This window comes from Drosophila kikkawai, chromosome 2R (assembly GCF_030179895.1).
Source record: "Drosophila kikkawai strain 14028-0561.14 chromosome 2R, DkikHiC1v2, whole genome shotgun sequence".
In the NCBI taxonomy this organism is placed as follows: domain Eukaryota; kingdom Metazoa; phylum Arthropoda; class Insecta; order Diptera; family Drosophilidae; genus Drosophila; species Drosophila kikkawai.
Window position 1 is genome coordinate 9,197,987 of NC_091729.1, and position 20,658 is coordinate 9,218,644.

General features: G+C 44.7%; 1 protein-coding gene across 4 annotated transcripts in view; it reads left to right on the forward strand.

The window, feature by feature from the left end:
- wb (wing blister) overlaps positions 1 to 20,658 on the forward strand; it is a 67,741-nt gene that overhangs the window by 21,782 nt on the left and 25,301 nt on the right. For 2 of the 4 annotated variants that reach the window (XM_017166444.3, XM_070283811.1), the window contains exons 3-4: positions 3,003 to 4,894; positions 5,620 to 6,431. In XM_017166444.3, coding sequence (XP_017021933.1) covers positions 3,003 to 4,894; positions 5,620 to 6,431 — 2,704 coding nt within the window. Of the gene's footprint in view, positions 1 to 3,002; positions 4,895 to 5,619; positions 6,432 to 18,702; positions 19,532 to 20,658 lie in introns of those variants that run through there. The other 2 variants (XM_017166446.3, XM_070283812.1) reach the window with 1 other exon arrangement.

Sequence of the window (20,658 nt, forward strand, 5' to 3'; positions counted from 1 at the left end):
GAAATCTGATAATACTCTTCTGCTGGTTTCTTTAAACTGTTTTAAATATGTATATCTGTTAGAGGTGCAGCCGTGGAATAATTAAAAACCACATTCTATCTAGGCATTTAAGCGTTAAGTTTATCCTAGAAACCTCAGTCAACATTCTTTTAAAACTCAAACAAGTTATTCCAAACATTACTCATTCTTGAGCCGCATTAATGCGCCAGTTTTCAGAGATAAAGCCCATGCAGCAGACATAAAACTTTTCGATTACTTCAGTGTGAGCTACCAACACGTCGGTCTCCTCAGCCAGATAGAGGAAAAAGTAAGAAAAAATAACACACGAGCAGCATGTCTGACATGTGGGTTCATTCACCATGTTATCTAAAAGCGTGCCAACAACACAAAAAGCGTTCGAAAAATAAAAGATTCTGTTTCTGTTGCCTCAAATGAGGCGGAAAACTGCATAATTTGCCAAAAAATAAACGCAGATAAAATGCTGTCTAGCAGACTAGCAGACCCAAATAAAATTAAAAGCGAAGCCCTAAATTTGTTGTCTTTTATTTTTGGTGTTTCAGTCTGTCTACTTCAATTTTTCGCCGGTTTATTTTAGAAATTTTACGATGTCATGAGTTTTTCCCTCGCTGTGTGTTTTTTTGGCAATTAACGGAGCGTCCGTGCTGGTTTTCGGGGGCCTCGTGGCGGAGGAAGTTTCCTGTCAGCTGTGCCCGATGGACTTTCTTCATTGAGCGATAAATATTTGATTGCCATAAATGCTAATTCGTGTAATTTACGACATGCAATGCTCTCTCCCACTCTGTTTCGTTTATCAACTCAAATTATCACCGTAACTTCACTCGCCCGGTCTGCTTCCCATGGCAAATTAAGTTGTCTCGTCGGAATATTTTAGTTAGACTCTCGGCCCGACTTGACCTTATCAGTTGACAAGTATCTGGAGGCAACAGGTTTAAGAAGCTCCCTCCCTCTTACTAGGGATCCGCTGACCAAATATTTATACTACAAAGGTGATCTTCATCGCGCCGTTGTAAACAAGTTTGCAGTTGTTGCCGTCAATTGGTCCAAACTGATAAAAACGTCAAAGCGTTACCCTTGAGGCCATCACCTGCTGCCTCTTCGATTGCAATCTACAGCGATTTTCACGTCTCCAGAGGGAAGGAGGCCTCTTCCTTTATCTGGAACTTGTTCTGGTTCTGTGGCCATCGGGAAATCAGTTCGGTAGCCCAGCCCGGGACGCTCCAACGCTGATTGCAATCAAGACTTCGGACAGAAATTTGATGGGGACAACGTAATTCACTAGAGATAACTTATCTCAGCCGTTCGAATGTGTCAGGCTCAGTGGCTTCTTAGCGGATAATCGGAAGTGCTCATGTGAGAGGCCAGGAAGCTGGAATTTCTTTAATATATGTACCACCTTCGACCAGCTCCGTTATGGGCGCTTGGACAGTCTCCTTTACTTACTTACTTTTCTAATCTTATCCCCTTGACAGACGCAGTTGTAGCTGTAATCAAATACAGGCGGCAAACGCCTCTCCACTCACTATTTGCATTTTATCAGCAAATCGGGCAATCTGTGTGCGACGATGCCATTAGCTACTTAGTGAGCTGCGGGTAAACAAGTGGCTTTGAAATTCGATAGAGTTGTTTTATCTCGGTGGCTTATGATGACTGGTAAAAAGATTCAAACGAAAAACTTGAAAATAATACGCGTACCTGGTTGAATGGCGCCGTGGGGCCGGCCTAAGTCAGTGCGTCGTAATCAATTATACACCTGGCCACACCTTCGACACAAGCCGCCCGTCGGAAAATTCAATTGCATGCCTTTTATTGATTTTTTCATTTTGGTCTGTCTCGGGTCTTGTGTGGCGTTTTTGGTCGCTGATCTTCGATAGGCGCAACATTTTCAGCGTCTCGAACACGCGACGTTTTTGGCATTTCGCTTTTTTGTTGTACCCCTGCCGCCCCCTCCAATAATTTTTCCAAATATCGTTTGTCAGCCGTGGCTGCCGGCCACTTTGAAGGAGCCACAGTTGGGCGGCAGCTTTGGAGGGTCGGGCTGCGCCTGCGCCTGCGGTTGGTTGACAGTCTGGGAAATTTATGACGCGGCAATGGCAATGTTGGGTTTAAAGATTTTTGCAGTACTACGGGGCTACGAGCGAACGCAGTTTGTTGGTAGTCGCAGATGCAAAGATATTGCTGAATAGAAACATCAGCTGGTGACAGAAACATTGACATTTGGGTGCGTTGATAATTTATGGCTCATGGGCCCAGTGGCTATAAAACCGTAATGCCGAGGTGTGAAGGTAGACAAATCTATGGGGGGGGGGGAAACATGCTCAAAAGGAAAATTTAATAAAAGGGATACATATTGGAATACAAAAATTATAGGTATAGGTTGTGGTACCTCTTAGGATGAGAACATTTGGTCTTTAAAGGAGAAAACATATCGAGAGAACGTCTTAGTGTGTCCTTTCTATCTCTTCCTCTCTTTTAAATGCTACATCAACACTTGGTAGCGAACGAGAGAGTTGGTTTTAGCTGCAATTAAGAGATCATATATTATTTCTTATCAAATACAATTAAGATCATTGATCATACTACTAGTTCATGCTGTTTTACAAGCTCTGGATTAATGTTACATATAGGTAACACCATTTTTGTAGGTTGAGGCCTTTTTACTGCAGAATCGTGGTTGAATTTACCGTAGAGCAGTCATATGATGTAATGCGTTATGTCATTATACTGTAGTTTGCAGTAAAATCAACCAATGGCTTTGGGTTACGGCAATTTGACTGCCAAATTTGTTTGAATTTACTGCAGGAATTTTTATCTGTGTAAGTAGTATTACCTGTTTTTCTAGCTTAAAGTGTATAACCCTGGCAGATAGCACAATATTATTCCTATTTTATATTAGGGCTTTAACCCTTTAACTCATAAGTAATATACAAGTTTTCCTTTTGCATTTAAACTTATGCATTCTCCCCTCTCTCTTTCCCTTTTAGACCTATCAAATTTTCTTTGTGCTGCTGAAATCGGCCAACTCTCCCCGTCCTGCATCTTGGATACTGGAGAGGTCCCTTGACGGCATTAAGTTTGAGCCTTGGCAGTACTTTGGTCTGAGCGATGCGGACTGCAGGCGACGATGGAATCTGTCCGGGCAGAACGGCAAGTACGTGTTCCAGAACGACACCGAGGTTATCTGCTCCACGCAGTTCTCGAAACCGCTGCCACTGGAGAATGGGGAGCTGCACGTGTCTCTCTTAAAGAATCGGCCAGGTGCCACCGACCAGAGTCCCGAGCTAATGGAGTTCATAACTGCTCGTTTCTTGAGGATTCGTCTCCAGGGAATGCACTCAACAGCGAACCTGGACAACAGTGTGGACTGGCTCTTGGACTCTGCATCGCTGGAGAAGCGCAGTTTCTACTCCCTGAAACAGCTGCGGGTGAGCGCCCGCCTGGACTGCCACGGACATGCGAATCGCACCCAGGAGTCGCCGACCGACGTCCAGATGCAGTGCATCTGCCACCACAACACCTGCGGTAGGCAGTGCGACGAGTGCTGTCCGCTCTTTCAGGACAGGCCATACCGACTAGGCGGGGAGTGCGAGATCTGTCAGTGCAATGGCCACGCAGAGAGCTGCGCCTACGACTCCTTCCTGGACAAGGGCATCTGCCAGAGCTGCTCGAATCACACTACTGGCAACGAGTGCGAGTTCTGCGAGGGCGGGTACTACCGGGAGTTGGACGCCCCGCTCACCAATCCCTGTCAACCCTGCTCTTGTGACCCCAAGCGGTCCACAGGGTTTTGTAAGCCGGAGGGCGGAGACTGCAACTGCCTCGAGGGCTTCCAGGGCAAGAGCTGCGAGGAGTGTGCTCCGGGCTACTACGGGGAGACCTGCAAACGGTGCGAGTGCGACGACAGGGGAACCACTGCTTCCGATGGATCCTGCGCAGACAGTTGTCAGTGCAAGGCGAATGTTGAGGGCACCACCTGCTCCGATTGCGCGCCTGGGCACTTTGATCTGAGCAAGGACAATCCCCTGGGCTGCACCAGCTGTTGGTGCTCCGGCATCTCCCAGACGTGCAGCAGTGCCAAGCTCCAGACACTGGCCTTTGAGACGCTCAACGACTGGAAGCTAACGGACATCCAGAGAGTGCACCCGATCCCGATACCCGTGGATGCCGAGCAAAATCGCCTAATCTTTGCCAACGAACTGGACGAGGTGGAGGCCATCTACTGGCAGGCTCCAGTGGGCTACCTAGGGAACCGCCTGACCAGCTACGGAGCGCGGCTCCAGCTGCTGCTCTCCTGGTATGTGCTGCGAGGCGACACCTCGGGCAAGCCCACCACGGGACCCAACGTAATACTGTGGGGAAGGAACGGGTTGAAAATCGCCTTTGGGGACGAGTCCTTCGAGGGCCTGGAGGCCAGCCTAAATGTCTCGCTAACTGAGGAGGGCTGGTACCACGTGCCGCCCTCTGTCAAGGACATAAAGACCCGGCTGCGACGTACAGAGGCTGGCGATTATCATGGAGAGCCCGTCACCAGGTCGCAGTTTCTCTCCGTCCTGGTCTCGCTCGACGCTGTTCTCATACGGGCCGCCTTCCACACCGACCAGGGCGACACTTCGCTAAGGCGGGCCGTTATCTACTCCGGCGGCGTGGAGCTAGGCGGCCAGTCCTCCAGCCAAGTGGAGCAGTGTCTGTGCCCCACCGGCTACACCGGGCTCTCCTGCGAGGGCTGCGCCTTCGGATTCAAGCGCATCTACGTGAACACCACGGACCACCAGCTGCTGAGCAAGTGCATTCCGTGTCCCTGCAACGGCCACTCCAACTCTTGCGATTTGCAGAGCGGCAACTGCGGCGACTGCATGCACAACACGTTCGGAGATCGGTGAGTAACAGAGGAAAATATATACTGAAACTTAACCAAAACGCTTTATCGTAATTTTTACTAAAAATATATGGCGTTTTTTTCCGGCGATCTTATGACGCCGAAAAGCGTCATAAGACCGCGCGAAATTATGTCGTTTTAAAACGGCGAAATTATGGCGGCGGACTTATGTCGTTACCCCATACACAGTTAGCCAAGTCACAACCCACTTCTAGGGTTCGCGCGATAACTAACTCACCACAGCTAGCCAGGTCTCGCACCGCACTGTTTAGCCGAGACGCCCAGTATATTCCAGGAGCTCTCAAACTGTCTTCCTGTTGTTTTCAAACTTCTAAATTTAAGAATTTATTTAATCTATTTAATTTTTTTGTTTTTTTTTATTTTTTCATTTTAATACAACAAAAAATAAGGTATTCATGGAAATAAAGAAAGAATTATTTGCCCAAAGACCCCCTAAATCAGCAATTTCTCAGTTAACTATTTGTTTAATAACTATTTAATTAACCTGCATTAAACTTAAAAGAATGCTGTGTAAATGATCTTATGTCTAGATAAAATTGTCATCTATACAAGAAGGATAGACTGACATAGCTTTGTTGATATTTTTATGCCGCTCAAGAATATCTATATTTTGTGGTCTTAAAAATACATAAATCCAGTTTATGATATTTAGTATCGGGCTTATAGACACCACCGCCAGACACTAAACTCTTTCCATCTTTCAGATGCGAGCGTTGCCGGCTGGGCTTCTACGGGAATCCCCTGCAGGGCACGCCGAACGACTGCCGGCGCTGCGCCTGCCCATTATCCGAGGACTCCAACAACTTCTCCCCCAGCTGTCAGCTGAAGAGCTACAACTACCGAGACCTGAACCCGCAGTTCGAGCTGATCGAGCACGCCGAGTACATTTGCACACAATGCCCGGAGGGCTACACGGGTGACCACTGCCAGGTGTGTGACGACGGCTACTTCGGCGATCCCCTCCAGTTGGGGAGCAGCTGTCAGCGCTGCGACTGCGCCGGCGGTCCATGCAACGTGACCACCGGCGAGTGCATCACCTGCCGGGGCAATACCGAGGGCTGGCACTGCGAACGCTGTCGCATGGGCCACTGGGGCGACCCAGCCGTGGGCTGTGAGCCGTGCCTCTGCCACGCGGAGGGATCCGAGAGCGGGCTCTGTGACAGCACCGACGGCCAGTGCCTTTGCCGGCCGAGGTACGCGGGTCAGAAGTGCGACGAGTGCGATGCCGGCTTCGCCCACGTGGAGCTGCGATGCCCGGCCTGCAACTGCGATCCGCTTGGCTCTGAGATCCGGGACAAGTGCGATCCGAGGACCGGACAGTGCCAGTGCAAGGAGGGCGTGATGGGCCTCAAGTGCCACGAGTGCCAGGATGGCTACTTCGGCATGAATGCCACTGCCGACCGACTGGAGGACCTGGCAGCCTTGCGCCAAAGCGATGGCGATGCCGAAGATGATGACGACGACGACTGGGAACTGGTTCCGGAGCCGGAGGAACAATTCACGGTCGCCTGCGAGGGTAAGTGCCCAAGATTACAGCCTCCTAGAACAAAGGGATTCCCCAAATGAACTTGGTCTACGATAAATCGAGAGCACCTATGGAAACCAGATGTGGGGCGCGCCAGAAGGTGGGCAGGGGAGTCCATCAATATCTCGGAAAACATAATTAAATTGGTGTTTTACTTTGTGCTGCCAAGTGAAGAGCTTCGGGTGCTCCCCCCGTTGGCCTCGATTCGAAGAGCTTAATGCACAAATCCGTCATGCTCTGGGTGGGATGTGCATCTGTTTCTTGTGGCAATTAAAATGCGGTCGATTGATCAAACGATCTTCCAAGGAAGTGAATTGATTTCAAAGCATTCAAAGATTCGTTATTAATTGTTTTGGGTAGTAATTAATTTACTTGGAAGCCATCAGGTTCTGGGTGGGATGTGCATCCGATAAGCTTTGCTATCACTTGGCTAATGCCTGCTAATAATCATTACTAATTTGTTTCAAGTTCTTGGGAAGGTTCTCCTCAGCTAAAGTACATGAAAAACTAATGATAATAAATCTCACAACGAAAAATTGCCGCTCAATTATTTCATTTCATACTGCTCGGACATTAACATTTTACTTGAGGCCATTCCGGCTTCAAATTCAACTCGACCATCATTCAAAATGCATTACTTACACACCATTGTAATGGGATACTTTTTGTTGGCCGGTGGTTCTCCTTGAAGTGGCTTTTTCTATCTTTTTTAACACCACTTACAGAACGGACAATGGGCAAAAACTCGTCTCAGATAACCGCTTGGCTTGTTTTGTAAACGAAAAGCAGTGGCTCAGGAGGAGGCACACAGTGTGTGTTCATTGAGTTGTACTTGAACAAGAACTCGGATTGCACAACCTCTCGAATGTCTTTTATTTTTCTCCCTATTTAAATGTACTTTTGTAACCACCCGTGGGGGTTTCTTTATGTTTTTCTAATTGTTGGCCTGTCATCTCTTTATGCATTGGGTGGATGTTTTTATTTGTATCTTTGGACTACCGTTGCCGTTTTTCTTTTGCCAACACTCAAGTACCTCTTCTGATTTTATGGTCTTGAGGTTTGGGAATAAGTTTCAAAAGGTTTTCCTTTTTGCTGACGAACTTGTAGTTATATTTCCAAGAATTAGTTGTACTTAACTTAATATTTAATGCTGGAATAAGCAGCTTTTGTTTATTTTATTCTCAAATTAGAACTCCACATTTGCATTACCAACTTTGTCAGGCAGAAACCGCTTTAATCGTCAACAGTAGCACGTGCGTTTGGTCTTGAGCTCGCTGAAAATTTATAACCCACGCAGAAAATTGTGCAGCTATCGAAGAAATTAAGCAGCAAACTGCGAGATACATTTAGCCGGCGGTCATATTTTGTAATCAGTTCCATTTGCCGCTCACCAGCGGCCGCAGTAGCCCCAGACACACTTTCGTGTTGAGTGGACCGCAGCCCAGTCGCAGACTCCGGCACAGACTGCATGGAGCCGCGATGGAGTCCAGTTTTAGAGCCAAGCCAAACGAAGCCAGGCCAGGCCAGGCCACTTTGGCAATTCAAGCCGATCGGCATATTTTAATGGGGCTGCGGCTGTGGCTGTTGTTGGCGGTGCATTTATTCCGCTGCTGTGACATTTTTATGGACATCGGAATGCTCTGGACGCAGACTCTGAAGCAGACCCCGAAAAAACATCGAAAATGGCTAGCAAAATTCGTATCGACTTTGGTCTCCACTTTGACTCTGCCCCTGTTCGCTCGAGGCAACTGATTAGCGAAACAATTTCAAATATTTGTGTTAAATAGCTTGACAATTAATTGCATTTCGTGGATGCGGTTGCGTTTGTTGTGGTTTCGCCCAGACAATCCAATCGAAATGAAGTTATACGTTTGCGGTAGCATTGGCGGTGCCTTAAAAAGAGCTCATTTTAGGAAGATAATGGAAATTATCTTGGTTAAAAAATTTAAAAAATAGTTTTCAAATGTATTTTTACAGGGGAAGCGGGTAGAATCTAGAAATTGCCAAAAGTGAATGTTTAAACAAAATAAAAATTTTGTAGTTTCCATTTTTAAGACATTTAAAATATAAAAAAAAATATGAAATACTCGCCTCAATATGGTCATCAGTGGCATTAACAAATGGCATTGTGTGAGGGAGGGATTTCTGTGGCACCCCTGATTTTGAATCACTTTAAAATGGTTTCATCGCTTCCAATTACTTGGAGTTATTTAATTGTCGTCGGAAATAAAAGATGATCGCACATGTGCCAGCCATTTAATAGGCCTCAGTTCTCAAGTAGGCCAAGCCATTACAAAATTATGCCCACCAAAAAGAAATAATTGTACTTAAAATGTTGCGGCAAGCGGTGGAGTATCTTTTTCACCAAGCTGCAAAATGATGAGACTGAAAAATTGCCATGGCAAAGCGTCTTTATAGACACGACCACTTGGACAGAGAGACAGGTGGACAGACAGACAGACAGACAGTCTGTCCAAGGTAATCAAGAAGCGTATAAATGGACAAAATGGAGCAGCTCTGCGGCTCCAGTTGTTGCTTTCGACGTTGGCCTGTCAACGCATCAGTCGAAATGGAGCACGAGGATCCTCGGAGGCAATAAATTTCAAATAATTTCCAAGCACATCAGCAAATGTGACATAAATCGCCGGAGTAACGGTAACGGATGCATGCAAAGCCAAAACATTGACACTAATGAATGTGGCCAACACAAATGTAATTGTCAAGTGACAATTTGTTTACAATTGCGGATGCAAAACAAACAAATACTCGAATTTATTGCTCCAATTAATTTGATCTAAAGAAGTATTCTCATTCGACTAGCAGATACCCAAGACTTGACTTTGTTTTTATTGGTAGAAAATAGAAATAGGTTACTATATCTTAAAATTTAATGATCGGATACAGCTTATTAACCTATTTCCAAAATTGATTGTTTAGTCTTTGTTATACTTCCATCTATCAAACATAATATTCATTTATCGCATATATGGAAACGATAAAATATCGATTTATTTATCGGATTTTGCATTTAATATATCGATATATTGAAGTATAGTCCTTTTTGCCTATTCCTTATTAAGAATGTAGCCGTAAGTAATTATAATCTGGATAAAATATCGATTTATGTATCGGAGGAAATTCTTGTCAAAAGCCGAGTCTAAAAATATTATACAACATTTAGTTTAAAATACAAATTTAAAGCAACTAATTATCGAAGAAAATTTGTTTTATAAAATGTTAATGTTAATCAAAACTTAAAGCCACAAACAGTAATTATATTATTCTATTAACATAACTTTGCAGTTGAAAAATAAAATTTAATAGTACTTCAAAAGTAAATACCCCTAAAATAATATATAAAGTAAGCAGCAACAGAGGCTTTCAAACAGTAACCGGGTCATTATCGAAAACACTTTTCGGGGCGCCGCGCAGGGGCAAGAAGTTTGGCATTTTGATTTTCTTATTTATGGCCCAGACTTTCGCTCCAATCGAAGGCCCGTCTCCTGCCTCCTGCCTCCTGCCCGATATCCGTATCTAGTGCCTGGTTGCCATGTTTCGCTATCGCCAGCGTCCATGTCGTCGTCTGCTTCTCCTTTTTGGTCGTGGTGTGATTTTAATTGCTCGTACAAATGTTCTTCGTCGCGCATGCGCCGCAAACTTTTCGAGTGCAAATCTATGTAGCCCAGCTCCACGCGGGGATTGGGCAAGACAAAGGCTGAGATTTATAGCCAGCCAGGCAGCCACATGTTGGTGCGGGAACTGTGTCCTATTTTTCGGGGATACTGCATGCAACCGGCGTGGGAGGAGAGCTTAGAAAGGCCTCATGGCGGACCCAGCACCGAGCTGAGGTGCTTACTTTGGGACTTGTGGCAGCCCAAATCTTTAAATATTGTTAATAATTTTTTAAATAACCTAATTACAATTAATTTCCCATCATGGAAAGTACAACTAAGCACTCGAACTGGCCCATAAACCACTTCCTCCCATCGAACACTATCTGTGTAAATGCATAAATGCAAAATAGCTGTCTTGTCTCATTGTGTCATGTAACACCTCGCATCATTGACAGCCACCGGGGTGAGCAATCGGTTCGATTACAGCCATTATTATGGCCACTAATCAGCCTCACAAGCGATTGCAAAAGTCAAGCCCCGCAATCAGTTTTAAAATGCCACCCAAACGAAGCCATTAAGCGTAATCTCCACAGCTTTGACGAAAATATTAATTAGAAAATAATATTCTCGAAAATATATGTGCCTCCGCCGGGACGTGAATGAAACCCAAGTCAAGCGCACACAATAATTAATAAATTATTTCCAGTCAATAAACTTTTCAAGTCCCTGGTCATTGCAACATACTCGAACAATATCGTGGAGCTCGGGATCCGTTTGGGGGAAGGAGGTCGGAGTGGCAACCCGCGGACGAGCAAGCGCCGCACCACAGAAACACAGTCTACAGCACAGTCGTCCCATGTCAGTTCATTAGGGTCACTGAGACTGGGAAACTCACAGCGAGGAGGCTGCGGATTGGGCAGTTTGTGCAGTCCGCGCTTCATAAAAATTAGTTGGCTGTAAAATTGGGCAGGCTGGAGGAGAGTATTCGAGTCTCGTAAAATCAACACAAATTGAATTGCACTCCATTCATGGAAAGCGAACTGCGCGCTCGCCGGCCAATATATTCATACTTTATGGCTGCCACATTTTCTGAATCGAAGTCAGAAGAAGAGCTCTTCTCCGGGCCATTTCAGAACTCAGTTAGCACTCGAGAATCAAGGAAGTGAGTGGCAGGTGCTAGCCCACAAATAGAGTTCTCAGTCAGGTGAGTTTGATTTTCGGTGTGACTTTTAGCTGCTCGTAAAACCGAAAAAGAGATGCAAGTGTTCTAACAACAATGTCTTTCATGTCTTAAGAACTGTGTGGGAACATGTCTTTTATTATTATTTCTAAGGGGGGTTATTTCTCCTTAGTTACTGAAATTGCCTATATTTCAATGCAATTTGTAGTTCTTATTGCTGAACTTCTCTGGGTTAAAAGTCCCCTTACTATAACTAACTCAGTTCAATCTTTATCTAGTAAATTCCTAGCTACCTTTACTCATCCCTATCTCCACACGATCGTATAGCCTGCTCTTTGCGACATCCTCCACTGAGTTATTAAGTATTCCCCTTACTTTCGGGCAAACTTTCCTTGACAGAATGCACAGTACTTTCTCCGCAGGAACCTTCTCCACTCCAAATGACAACTCGTTAGACTCTTCGGCGTGTTGCCTGGAAACATGATGGCCAAATATTTTGGTCCTGCTCTTGGTTCCTGGCTTCTAACAGCACATTGATTGATTACAAAACGTGCGCCAAGCATTTTCACGGCAGCAACTGCAGCAACAACAAGGCACGGCAATTGTTTTTCGCAAAGATTTTTCCACAATGGCATTTTCTTCATTTGCGCCTAACAATGGCAGCACTTTGTCACGATTTTTGCCGCACAACTAACAAGACACCGGCAACATGTTGCTGGAGGTAGATTCATTGTTGCTGCTACCATTTAATGTTGCCTCGGCCGTGGCTGCCGTTGAATTATCACCGCGCATGTGTGACTAACCTCCCGAGGCGGTGGACAACAAAAAGCGAGCCCAGTACCCAGCACACAGAACCAAAGAGTGGAAGCTTTCCATTTAATTTAAATTAAATGTCGTAACAAAAATTGAACTTATTCATCATAAATGTCTTGTGATGTAGTTATCCATAATCTTCCAAAGAGCTCTATAAAATTATAGATTTATAGGATTTTCCAAGTTAGATTTAGTTAGATTCCATCATTTCAGTTCATTTTTTTTCTGTGCAGTCAAAAAAAGCGCCACAGTATCCACTCGCTTTTTCGACTTTCCTCCAGAGTCTCGGATCCAACCTGCTGCTAATGCTTTCCTCCAGCTCCAGTCATAATTTCTGCTGCCAACTGAATCTCAGGGCAGACGACAAGCTATTCCTTTTTATTTATGGAAGCGGCAGATGCTCCTCCGAATCCTCTGTTGTACTCCATGGTGGCGATGTTGCCGATGTGGCCCCAGATGATGATGCTACTGTGGCGGCTTTGAATTTTGACCGTCAGAGGCATGTGGCACGTTAATGATCTTGTTACCCCAGAGACTCCGGCCCTTTGCATAAATCGTTGAATGAGTTGGCCAACTAACGAGCAATGGCTTCAGACGCTTTTCTTTCCTTAAGGTGATGAGTCTTTGGGCCATCATCAGGCATAGATTTTCAGTGTTAATATTTTATATTTTGAAGCTATCAGCTCTGAATGAGGTTTATCATAGATTGAGTCCCATATTCTGTATAATTGTAAGCCTAAATGATTATAAGAATCATATAATTTACTCTCCATTATCCAAATACAGTCTAGATTTAGCAAGTGAGCTATTTTGTGAAATCTATAAATAAGTTGTTTTGCGAAATTCTGTTGCATTTTGCCAACCAGATTCCCGACACTTCAACCATTAACATCCCGACGTGCTTGGTTCGTGTGGCGGGCTTTGGACGATTAGCACTTCCCATGCTATCGGCGTTGCAGCTTCACTTGCGTTTGTTTAGACTGCTGCACTTCCGTTCCGCGGCTGGGACTTCGTGTGCCAGCTGCTGCCGGAGTCACTCGACTACGAGTACATAAATATATGGCCAGACCAGGCCAGACCCACGGCGTCTGCACATCTGCATCCCAAATCTAGAGCTCTGCAGAGCTCCAGCGTCCTGGAGACAAACAGACACGACACGTCATCAGCTTGACATTTAAATTGTGCTCCTGATAAAGTTGCCAACTTTTTGTGGTGAGAATGCTGGACACACAATGCAGATCTCGTGGTCGGCTGTCATATTTTGAGAGAGGCTTGCAGAGATCTTCGTGTGGCCCCGGGATAAATATATCAAGGCAGGCAATTAATGTCACGGCAGGTGACAACATTTTCCTTTATTCAGGAGACAGGCTCATGATTCATGATTGTTCACCTAGTACGAGAGCCTGGCTTGTGATTTGCTAAAACAAAACTGTTTCCATGTTTCCGTTAGGCTGAATCTTTTAAGATCGTAGGAATGGCTTGACTCATCCATAAGACGCTAGCTTTCCAGTTCCCATTTTATGGTTATTAGAATGCTTTCAACGCATGCCACACACATTAAAATGTCGTAAAAAGAATGCCGTAGTAGTTGCGTTTGGTACACTGCGCCATTAGTTTAATGTGTCCGCCTCGGGGCAGTTCTCCGGTGATCGCCCAGACATGTCAAATACATTTAGATAGTGATTGCAGCCTGGCCCAGAGTACCGCCCGATTCTTTCTCCTTTCTCCCGACTTTCCCCCAGCGCGTTCAATCAATCACCATTTCTCACAGTATGAGAGGTCCCATCTCAAGAGCTGCACGCAAACTGAAGTCAATTCGAGCCGTTTAATCAATCCGGCAATGTATATAGTACTCCCCCTGAATACCCCTCCTCGGAGGGAAGGATCCTTCTCTCTGTGCGAAACTTTATGCGCCTCGTTGCGTGTGTTGACAATCGACTACGTAAATCACAAGTGCAATTAACAACGCAAACGGCAGAGATCGCCGGGCAATCCATTTGGAGTTGGCATCGCCAACGGAAATTGTTGTTTGCCCAATAAAAGTAAATTGCAATTAAACAAAATTGCTAATTTCAATGATGACAGGCGCCATAAATCCGTGGCTGTGTTTGGGTTGAATATGGTAAGTAGAGGGTAATGGTTAGAGAGGAGTCCAACTTGACATTTGCTTGAACATTTCAAGTTTATATCAGTCTAAAATCTCATATAGTTGGGAAGTGTCTGTGTTAAACCGTAAAATATGTTATTTCTGAAAAGAAGATCTGTCTGTCTTTAGCATTAGAACTTCACAATCGCAAACTAACATAGATTTAGATCGTTGTATCTGTATTATAAAGTAGATCTCCTCAATATAACTTACAAAAGGACAGTCATTAACCAACTCCTGACCAGGCTCCCGCTACCAAGAGCTAAGATTAACTTTCGACTCATAGCAACACGTTCTCTCGCTACTTAAAAAAAAGATTTTACCGCCAATTTCAGCACGCCGCATAAAAATCAATTAAAATCAAGACGACAGCTGCGGAGAAATGCAACAGGCAACACACCAACATTTGGCCAACGTCAAAACTTAATGCATTTGCACTTGACACGCAAAGGAAGTTGCAACAGTTGCAGCAACTACGGCTATGCAACAGTTGCAACCACCAAAAACTTGCCCCTGGCTAGAAACACATTGGCCAAAAAAGGGAAAAAACGTTGGCTGTGGAAACAAGATCAAAAGGTCAAAGATTGCGCCAACCTGACGACGCCCACTTTTTCGCACGCTCCACGCCGGATACAGGGGATACGTGTCCGTAGATAAACATGGAAGTCGGTGTGCACGAGTCTAATCTATAATATTGCCTCCAAACTACCTAGGAGTTGGAAAATTGAAAAAAAAACTACTAGGAGAGCCACTAGTGAAATTCTTTCATCAATAGCTAAGGCCTCAATAAACGCGGGAGATCGGGAAGGAAGAAGGATGGTCTACTAGATGGGGAGAGTGCTCAAGAGGGAAACCGATTGACTGTATTTAAGAATAACGTGAGATCAGTGCAGGGTTGCCAAGGTTGTCAATATGGCAATGGCTTGAAAAATATTTTATAATTTTAACAGATTTTTTTCCAAAGATGTCTCCCATCAACCAGTTAATAATTATCTCTTTTTAAGAGACTTACATATACCATAAATTTCCAATCCAACATTTCTGTTGGAGAGTCTGACAACCCTGCCGTACGAGATGCGTTGCATCCGATTCATCTGGCGGATCTCTCTGTGGACGGGCCAAAGCCAAAACAACCAATAAATAGTATCAATCACAACTGATCGCCAACGAGGATGCTTCGCCTGCACCCAGCGGCTCTCAGCTGGCCAAACTTGCAGCTGTCTGTGGCCAGGAACAGGGAACCTGCCGCCACTCCCGCCCCGTGGCAGCGATCCTCGACTGGGCACAACAAATAATGATTCATGCGGGAAAAGTAGCGGCGGGAACAGGTTCCTAGTGGTTGCCGAACAGGATTGGAGTGGTGGGGAGGGGAGAAAGGGTTTAGAGACCTTGCACCGAGCTCCGATCCTTCTGCGGCACATGTGCACCGTGGCGATGCGGCATTATGGTTCAATAGGTCAACGATGCGTTGAATGACGACCGAGCCGGGGACGCCATAAAAGAAAGATCATTGCATGAAAAATTACGGTGAGGCTCGTCAATCGTCAAAGCGATCTCCCAAACGAGCCATGTAATGGACCTCCGAAACTCTCCTGGAGAGGCAGGGGGAACTGGAACGTATTCGGAGCCCCATGGCCGATTGCGATCGCAGCAAATCAGAGAAAAGTTGTCTTAAGCGCGACTCGCGTTCGTTCTCCTCCGATGAGCAATGAGAATTGAGAACTGAGAAATGTGTGTCCCGAGACCACCAAGGGGATTTTGGCATTGGATCGACGGGAAGGGAACGCACGGGGGAAGGATCGTTGCGGTTCGGTTCGCAGTTTGTCAAAAAGATGTTGGCGTTTTGATAATTTGCTGCACAGCCAAGAAGGCTGTGTGTAGGATTTCCTGTTTCTAGCCAAAGCGTTTTCCAAGTTTTTCATATTCTCCGCTTTTGCCGCTTTTCCTCTAGTCTTAACGCGGACCGCAGCAAATCTGTGGCTGATTTGAATCTTTGCCTTACTCTTTGTTACCTTGCAGTTGGGGGTTTATGAGATTTGCGTATGGTTCTCGGAGTAAGTGCATTTTTCCCCCATTTTTTGTAGGCTTGACTGTGACGTTTCTGACATAAAACCTCTAAAGTGATGTCCTCGTTACCTGTAATATCATTCGCAAAGGAATTTCTGTATTACTACCTTATATATTATCTCAAAATTATACACTTGTTTCATTCCATAGCTGAAGTGGCATGGATCTTCTTCTTTTAGATTTTTAATTAATTCAATTTTTCTCTTCTACTGATAAGATCAACAAAGAGCTTTATTTTCGGCTGCACTCTCGCACGTGTTGCTATGTAGAGCAGACCTCCATCTGGCTGTAGGGCACATCCACCACTTGAGAATAGTGGGAAAACACACCCTAGAAATGCACCCAGAGGCATACGTAATTTCCTAATTAAGTTTTCTGCCTAGTCTGCGACAATTCAGAGGAAAAGAAATCAGAAAATGCTAATTCCAGGCTTTTCATTATGCGACACTCGTTCGATTATGGCACATAATTCAGAGCAAGTTTTTCGGATTTTCTTCAGTATTTTGTTTTTTGACACTTTTATAGCTCACTTAGACGCAGCCTAACTAATTGGTGACAAAAAGGTTATGAAACCCGGAGAGCCACTTTGGTTCACTCGCCACTCGGCGATCTTAAAATGCCTGGCACGTTTCCAAGACGATTTGCTTTATTGGAAAAAGTAGCCAGCCAGCCAGATAGCCAGGCAGTATCGAAGCTTCGACCACTGAGGAGAGGAAAGAAAAATGAATTTTCCTGCTGCTCTCTGCACACAGAATGCGGACACACGCATCGGACTCGAAGTCGGACTCAAACTGGCTGCATTTAGTTTTTGTTTTTCATTTTTTGCTCAGAACTGCGGCAATTAAAATATTGACAGTTGTCTTCATAGAAAGGAATAATAATTTCTGTGCGTTTGATTCCACATGCATAAAGCTTACGGCCTCCTGTGGTTTCTTTTCGGCTCTGGCTCTGGCTGTAGCTTTGGCTTTGGCCACAAAACGAAAGGTTAACGCGACATGTTCATGTGACAATGTCAGGAAAACTGCCGGCAGTCGGTAATGCCTGTCCGTCCGTGCTGTCCGGTCTGAAGCGCATAAATAACTGCGTTTGTGACATGGAATGTTTCTTTCCACCAAGTGTAAAAGGCCCAGTCGTAGGCCAGATCTCGCTGCCCGCCAGTCTGGCCATGTCTGGTGCGGATTGCCGGAGTATCTCAGTCGCTGCTGGTAGCAAGGTGCGGTGCCCATATGCAGACAACCCCGGCCAAGAGCTATTTGTAGCTCACTGGCTGATTATGGAAAAATTGCTAGATGTTTTCCTTGTGTCGGTTTCGCGTTGATGTTGTTCTCCTGTCCCGGCTTTGGATCTTTCCTCTTTTACTTTTCTCCATTGCATCACGCAGCTGCAGGAGAAGCATTTTTCAAGAATTTAGTGGGACGCAGTCGGATGCATAATGTTTCGTTGGCTTAACTTTTTACGAATAAAGTATGATTGAAATCATATCAGATATGAGGAAGGTTGCTTATGATTATTATATATTGTTTGCTTGAAGAAAGAAAATTCTGAAATAACTATGTATACCATATCTTTAATATTATATTAAGAGCTATCATTCCGAGACCTCAACAAAGTATTATCTTAGATACATAGGGAGTATTTAAATTAATATTTAATATTAAGTATATCATTATTGATTAACCACTTGAGTTATAATTATAAAAATGTAACGACATAGTTTCGTATTTTATAAATTGTCAGCCTTTTTGGGTGTCAACATATTTTGCTAAACAAAGGAACTATACAGGGGAACTGTGTATATTATTATTAATAAGTGTTCATCTTATAGAAAATGGCTTATTAATCTATGATTTATAAAATATATAATTGAACGTGCAGATTAACTATCTCAATTACTAAAGGGGCAGTGATGTGGAACACATAATTTTCCATTGTACCCACAGAGCACAACAGCAACAGCAGTCGATTCGATTTAGGCAACAACACATCTCAGAGATAATAAAGCCAGCGGTACCAAATTTGATTTTAAAATTTTACCATTACAACTGCATTGAAGCTTTGAAATGGAAATTACATTTTAAGAGGTAGCTCTATCGCTTAAACATTTAAAGACAAGTGAATTAGGTATTTGGTTGGTTAATAAACATGGGAGGTATTAGACAATAAAGTTTCTGTGTCTGTTTCAATTAAGAAATGTCTAAAATTGGATTGGTAACATGTTCCCAGTTACATTTGGGTTCCTTTTTGGTGTTCTATCAATATTTGTCTTAATTTTTAACCTTATCTTCTACTTTCTGACCTGTTTTATTATACTTTTTCATAATTTTGAGATTAATTATACAATCTTGATGCTTGGCGTACCAAGTATATCACAGTCAGCTTTGACTGTAGCTTTTCAACTTGATTTTAGGTGTAATATAAAATCAGATAGACTGGAACAAAACCTATTCTTCGCCACTGTGCAGCGTCTTGCAACCACTCCCAACAAGTTCGAAGCGCCAACTTTGGGGCCCCAAGACAACCTATCCGATCCCCAACGAAGTCAGTTGGTTGCAATGAGACGTCGCGCGCGGTTGGATTCATGGAAAGCGAGCGGAGCCGCGATCAAATAACGCGTGTGTGCTGGTGTGGGAAACGGGCCAGGCCGAGTGCAGAAATAAGCCAAAGGAAAAGAGTCTTTTCTTTGTATTTTGTGTGCGCCGTGCACTTCTGGGGAAATGACAGAAAGAGGAAAAATCGATTCAGCAGTAATATGTTGACATTGATTTGGGTGAATTTCGATTGATTTCCACCGGTGGAAATCGCGCGCGAGGCTGCCCGGTCGGTTCGAGTGCCAGGGAGTTGGCCGAGAGCGATTGGACGGATTGATTGCTTGATTGATCTATTTTTGCACTTGATTTGCGACGCACGCGCCGCGATCGCGACGTGACTGGCGCTTCACCTTACTTGCAACTTGGGGCAGCAGTCGGTGCCGTGCCCCACCCCGTCCGAGCTGGCTCCTCGTCGGTTCTTCGCCGCTCAGTGCGCCTTTTGTCGGGGGCAATTATGTTGATTTGTGCAGCGCGGACGCATCGTCGATTTCCCAAGGATGATAACGAAAAATTTGCAATGCAAAGAAAGAAAATTGATTTGATGATCGCTCATCGGTGTGCGATATCTGGCGATCGTGACACGCCCACAGTTTTATAATAGAATGTGTGTGTTTTCTTGACAAATAGGATTGCTGAAGAAAACTATAAATATTTATTCAAAATATATATAAAATGTGAAAAAGGTGGATACAAGTGAAACCAACAGTTCAATCTTTAACCTATCCCAATGTTGCAATATTTTTACCTAAAAAATATATAAATAATTAAAAAACTTTACTCAAAACTCTCTCAATTTGACTAAATAAGTACAACTCCTATCGCTGAAATAAAATGTAATAGATTTTCCCTTACTGAGGGCCCTTGTTGAGCTTCGCTTTACTTCTGGAGCTTGTTCACGCTTCATTTTAAGGTAGATTTTAGATTGCCCAAGGCTCCCAACCTCGTTATAATAGACGCCTCTGCTCATGTGGATTTACATGTGTAATTACCGGCAGCTGGCCTGATGAGTGGCGGCCTAAGGAGACACCTCCGCCTCGGCCAGATGGCAATAAAAGCCGCTTAATTAAAAGTACAAATCAGTGAGTGGACCGCTAATAGCCGAAATGATTACGCAAAGCCACAAGGCCCATAACTCATTAGCGGAAGCCCCAGAGGTCCACATATTTAGTGGCAGGCCAGCCGCAAGTGATGATTGGACTGGGACATCATGATGATTAATGGGCTGCAGTGCTGGGAGCAGCGATCAGATTTATGGATGAGCAGCGTGGACTTTCTTGTTTCTGGTTCTGGGAATGCTAATAGAGTTGCAACCTGGGGCCACATGGCCACTCGGTTTGGCCCTCTTTTTCTTTCCACTTTTCCACTTTCCACTCCAACAGCCATTTGCTCCGCGTTCCCCGGAAATCTCGACAGTAGTTGCCTTTTGTCTTCGAAACCCTGTTTGCCCAAGTAGTGCGAGTAGATAACATTTACAAGACGCTGGTGTCCCCGAGATGAGTTTTCCATCAGTGGAATTACTCGTTCGGCCCAGAAAGGTTTGCTTTGTGATAAGTTTGGAATGCGCCGCACTTGAGTGGTTCCGCAAACAAAGGCCGGCCCTACGCCTAGTATGTCGCATTCAAATGAGTCTATTTCTATTGCAAAACTCACGCCCAGTTGTACGAAAATTTACGATCGATGTCTCAGCTGAAGCTCGAAAAAGATTGGGGCGCGTGTTGCCAAAAGTATAGCGAGGCAACGCGGGGCCTTAATCAAAAGGCGGTAATCCAATTAAACGGCTCCGAACCCGAGGACCGGCTGACCCAATTAG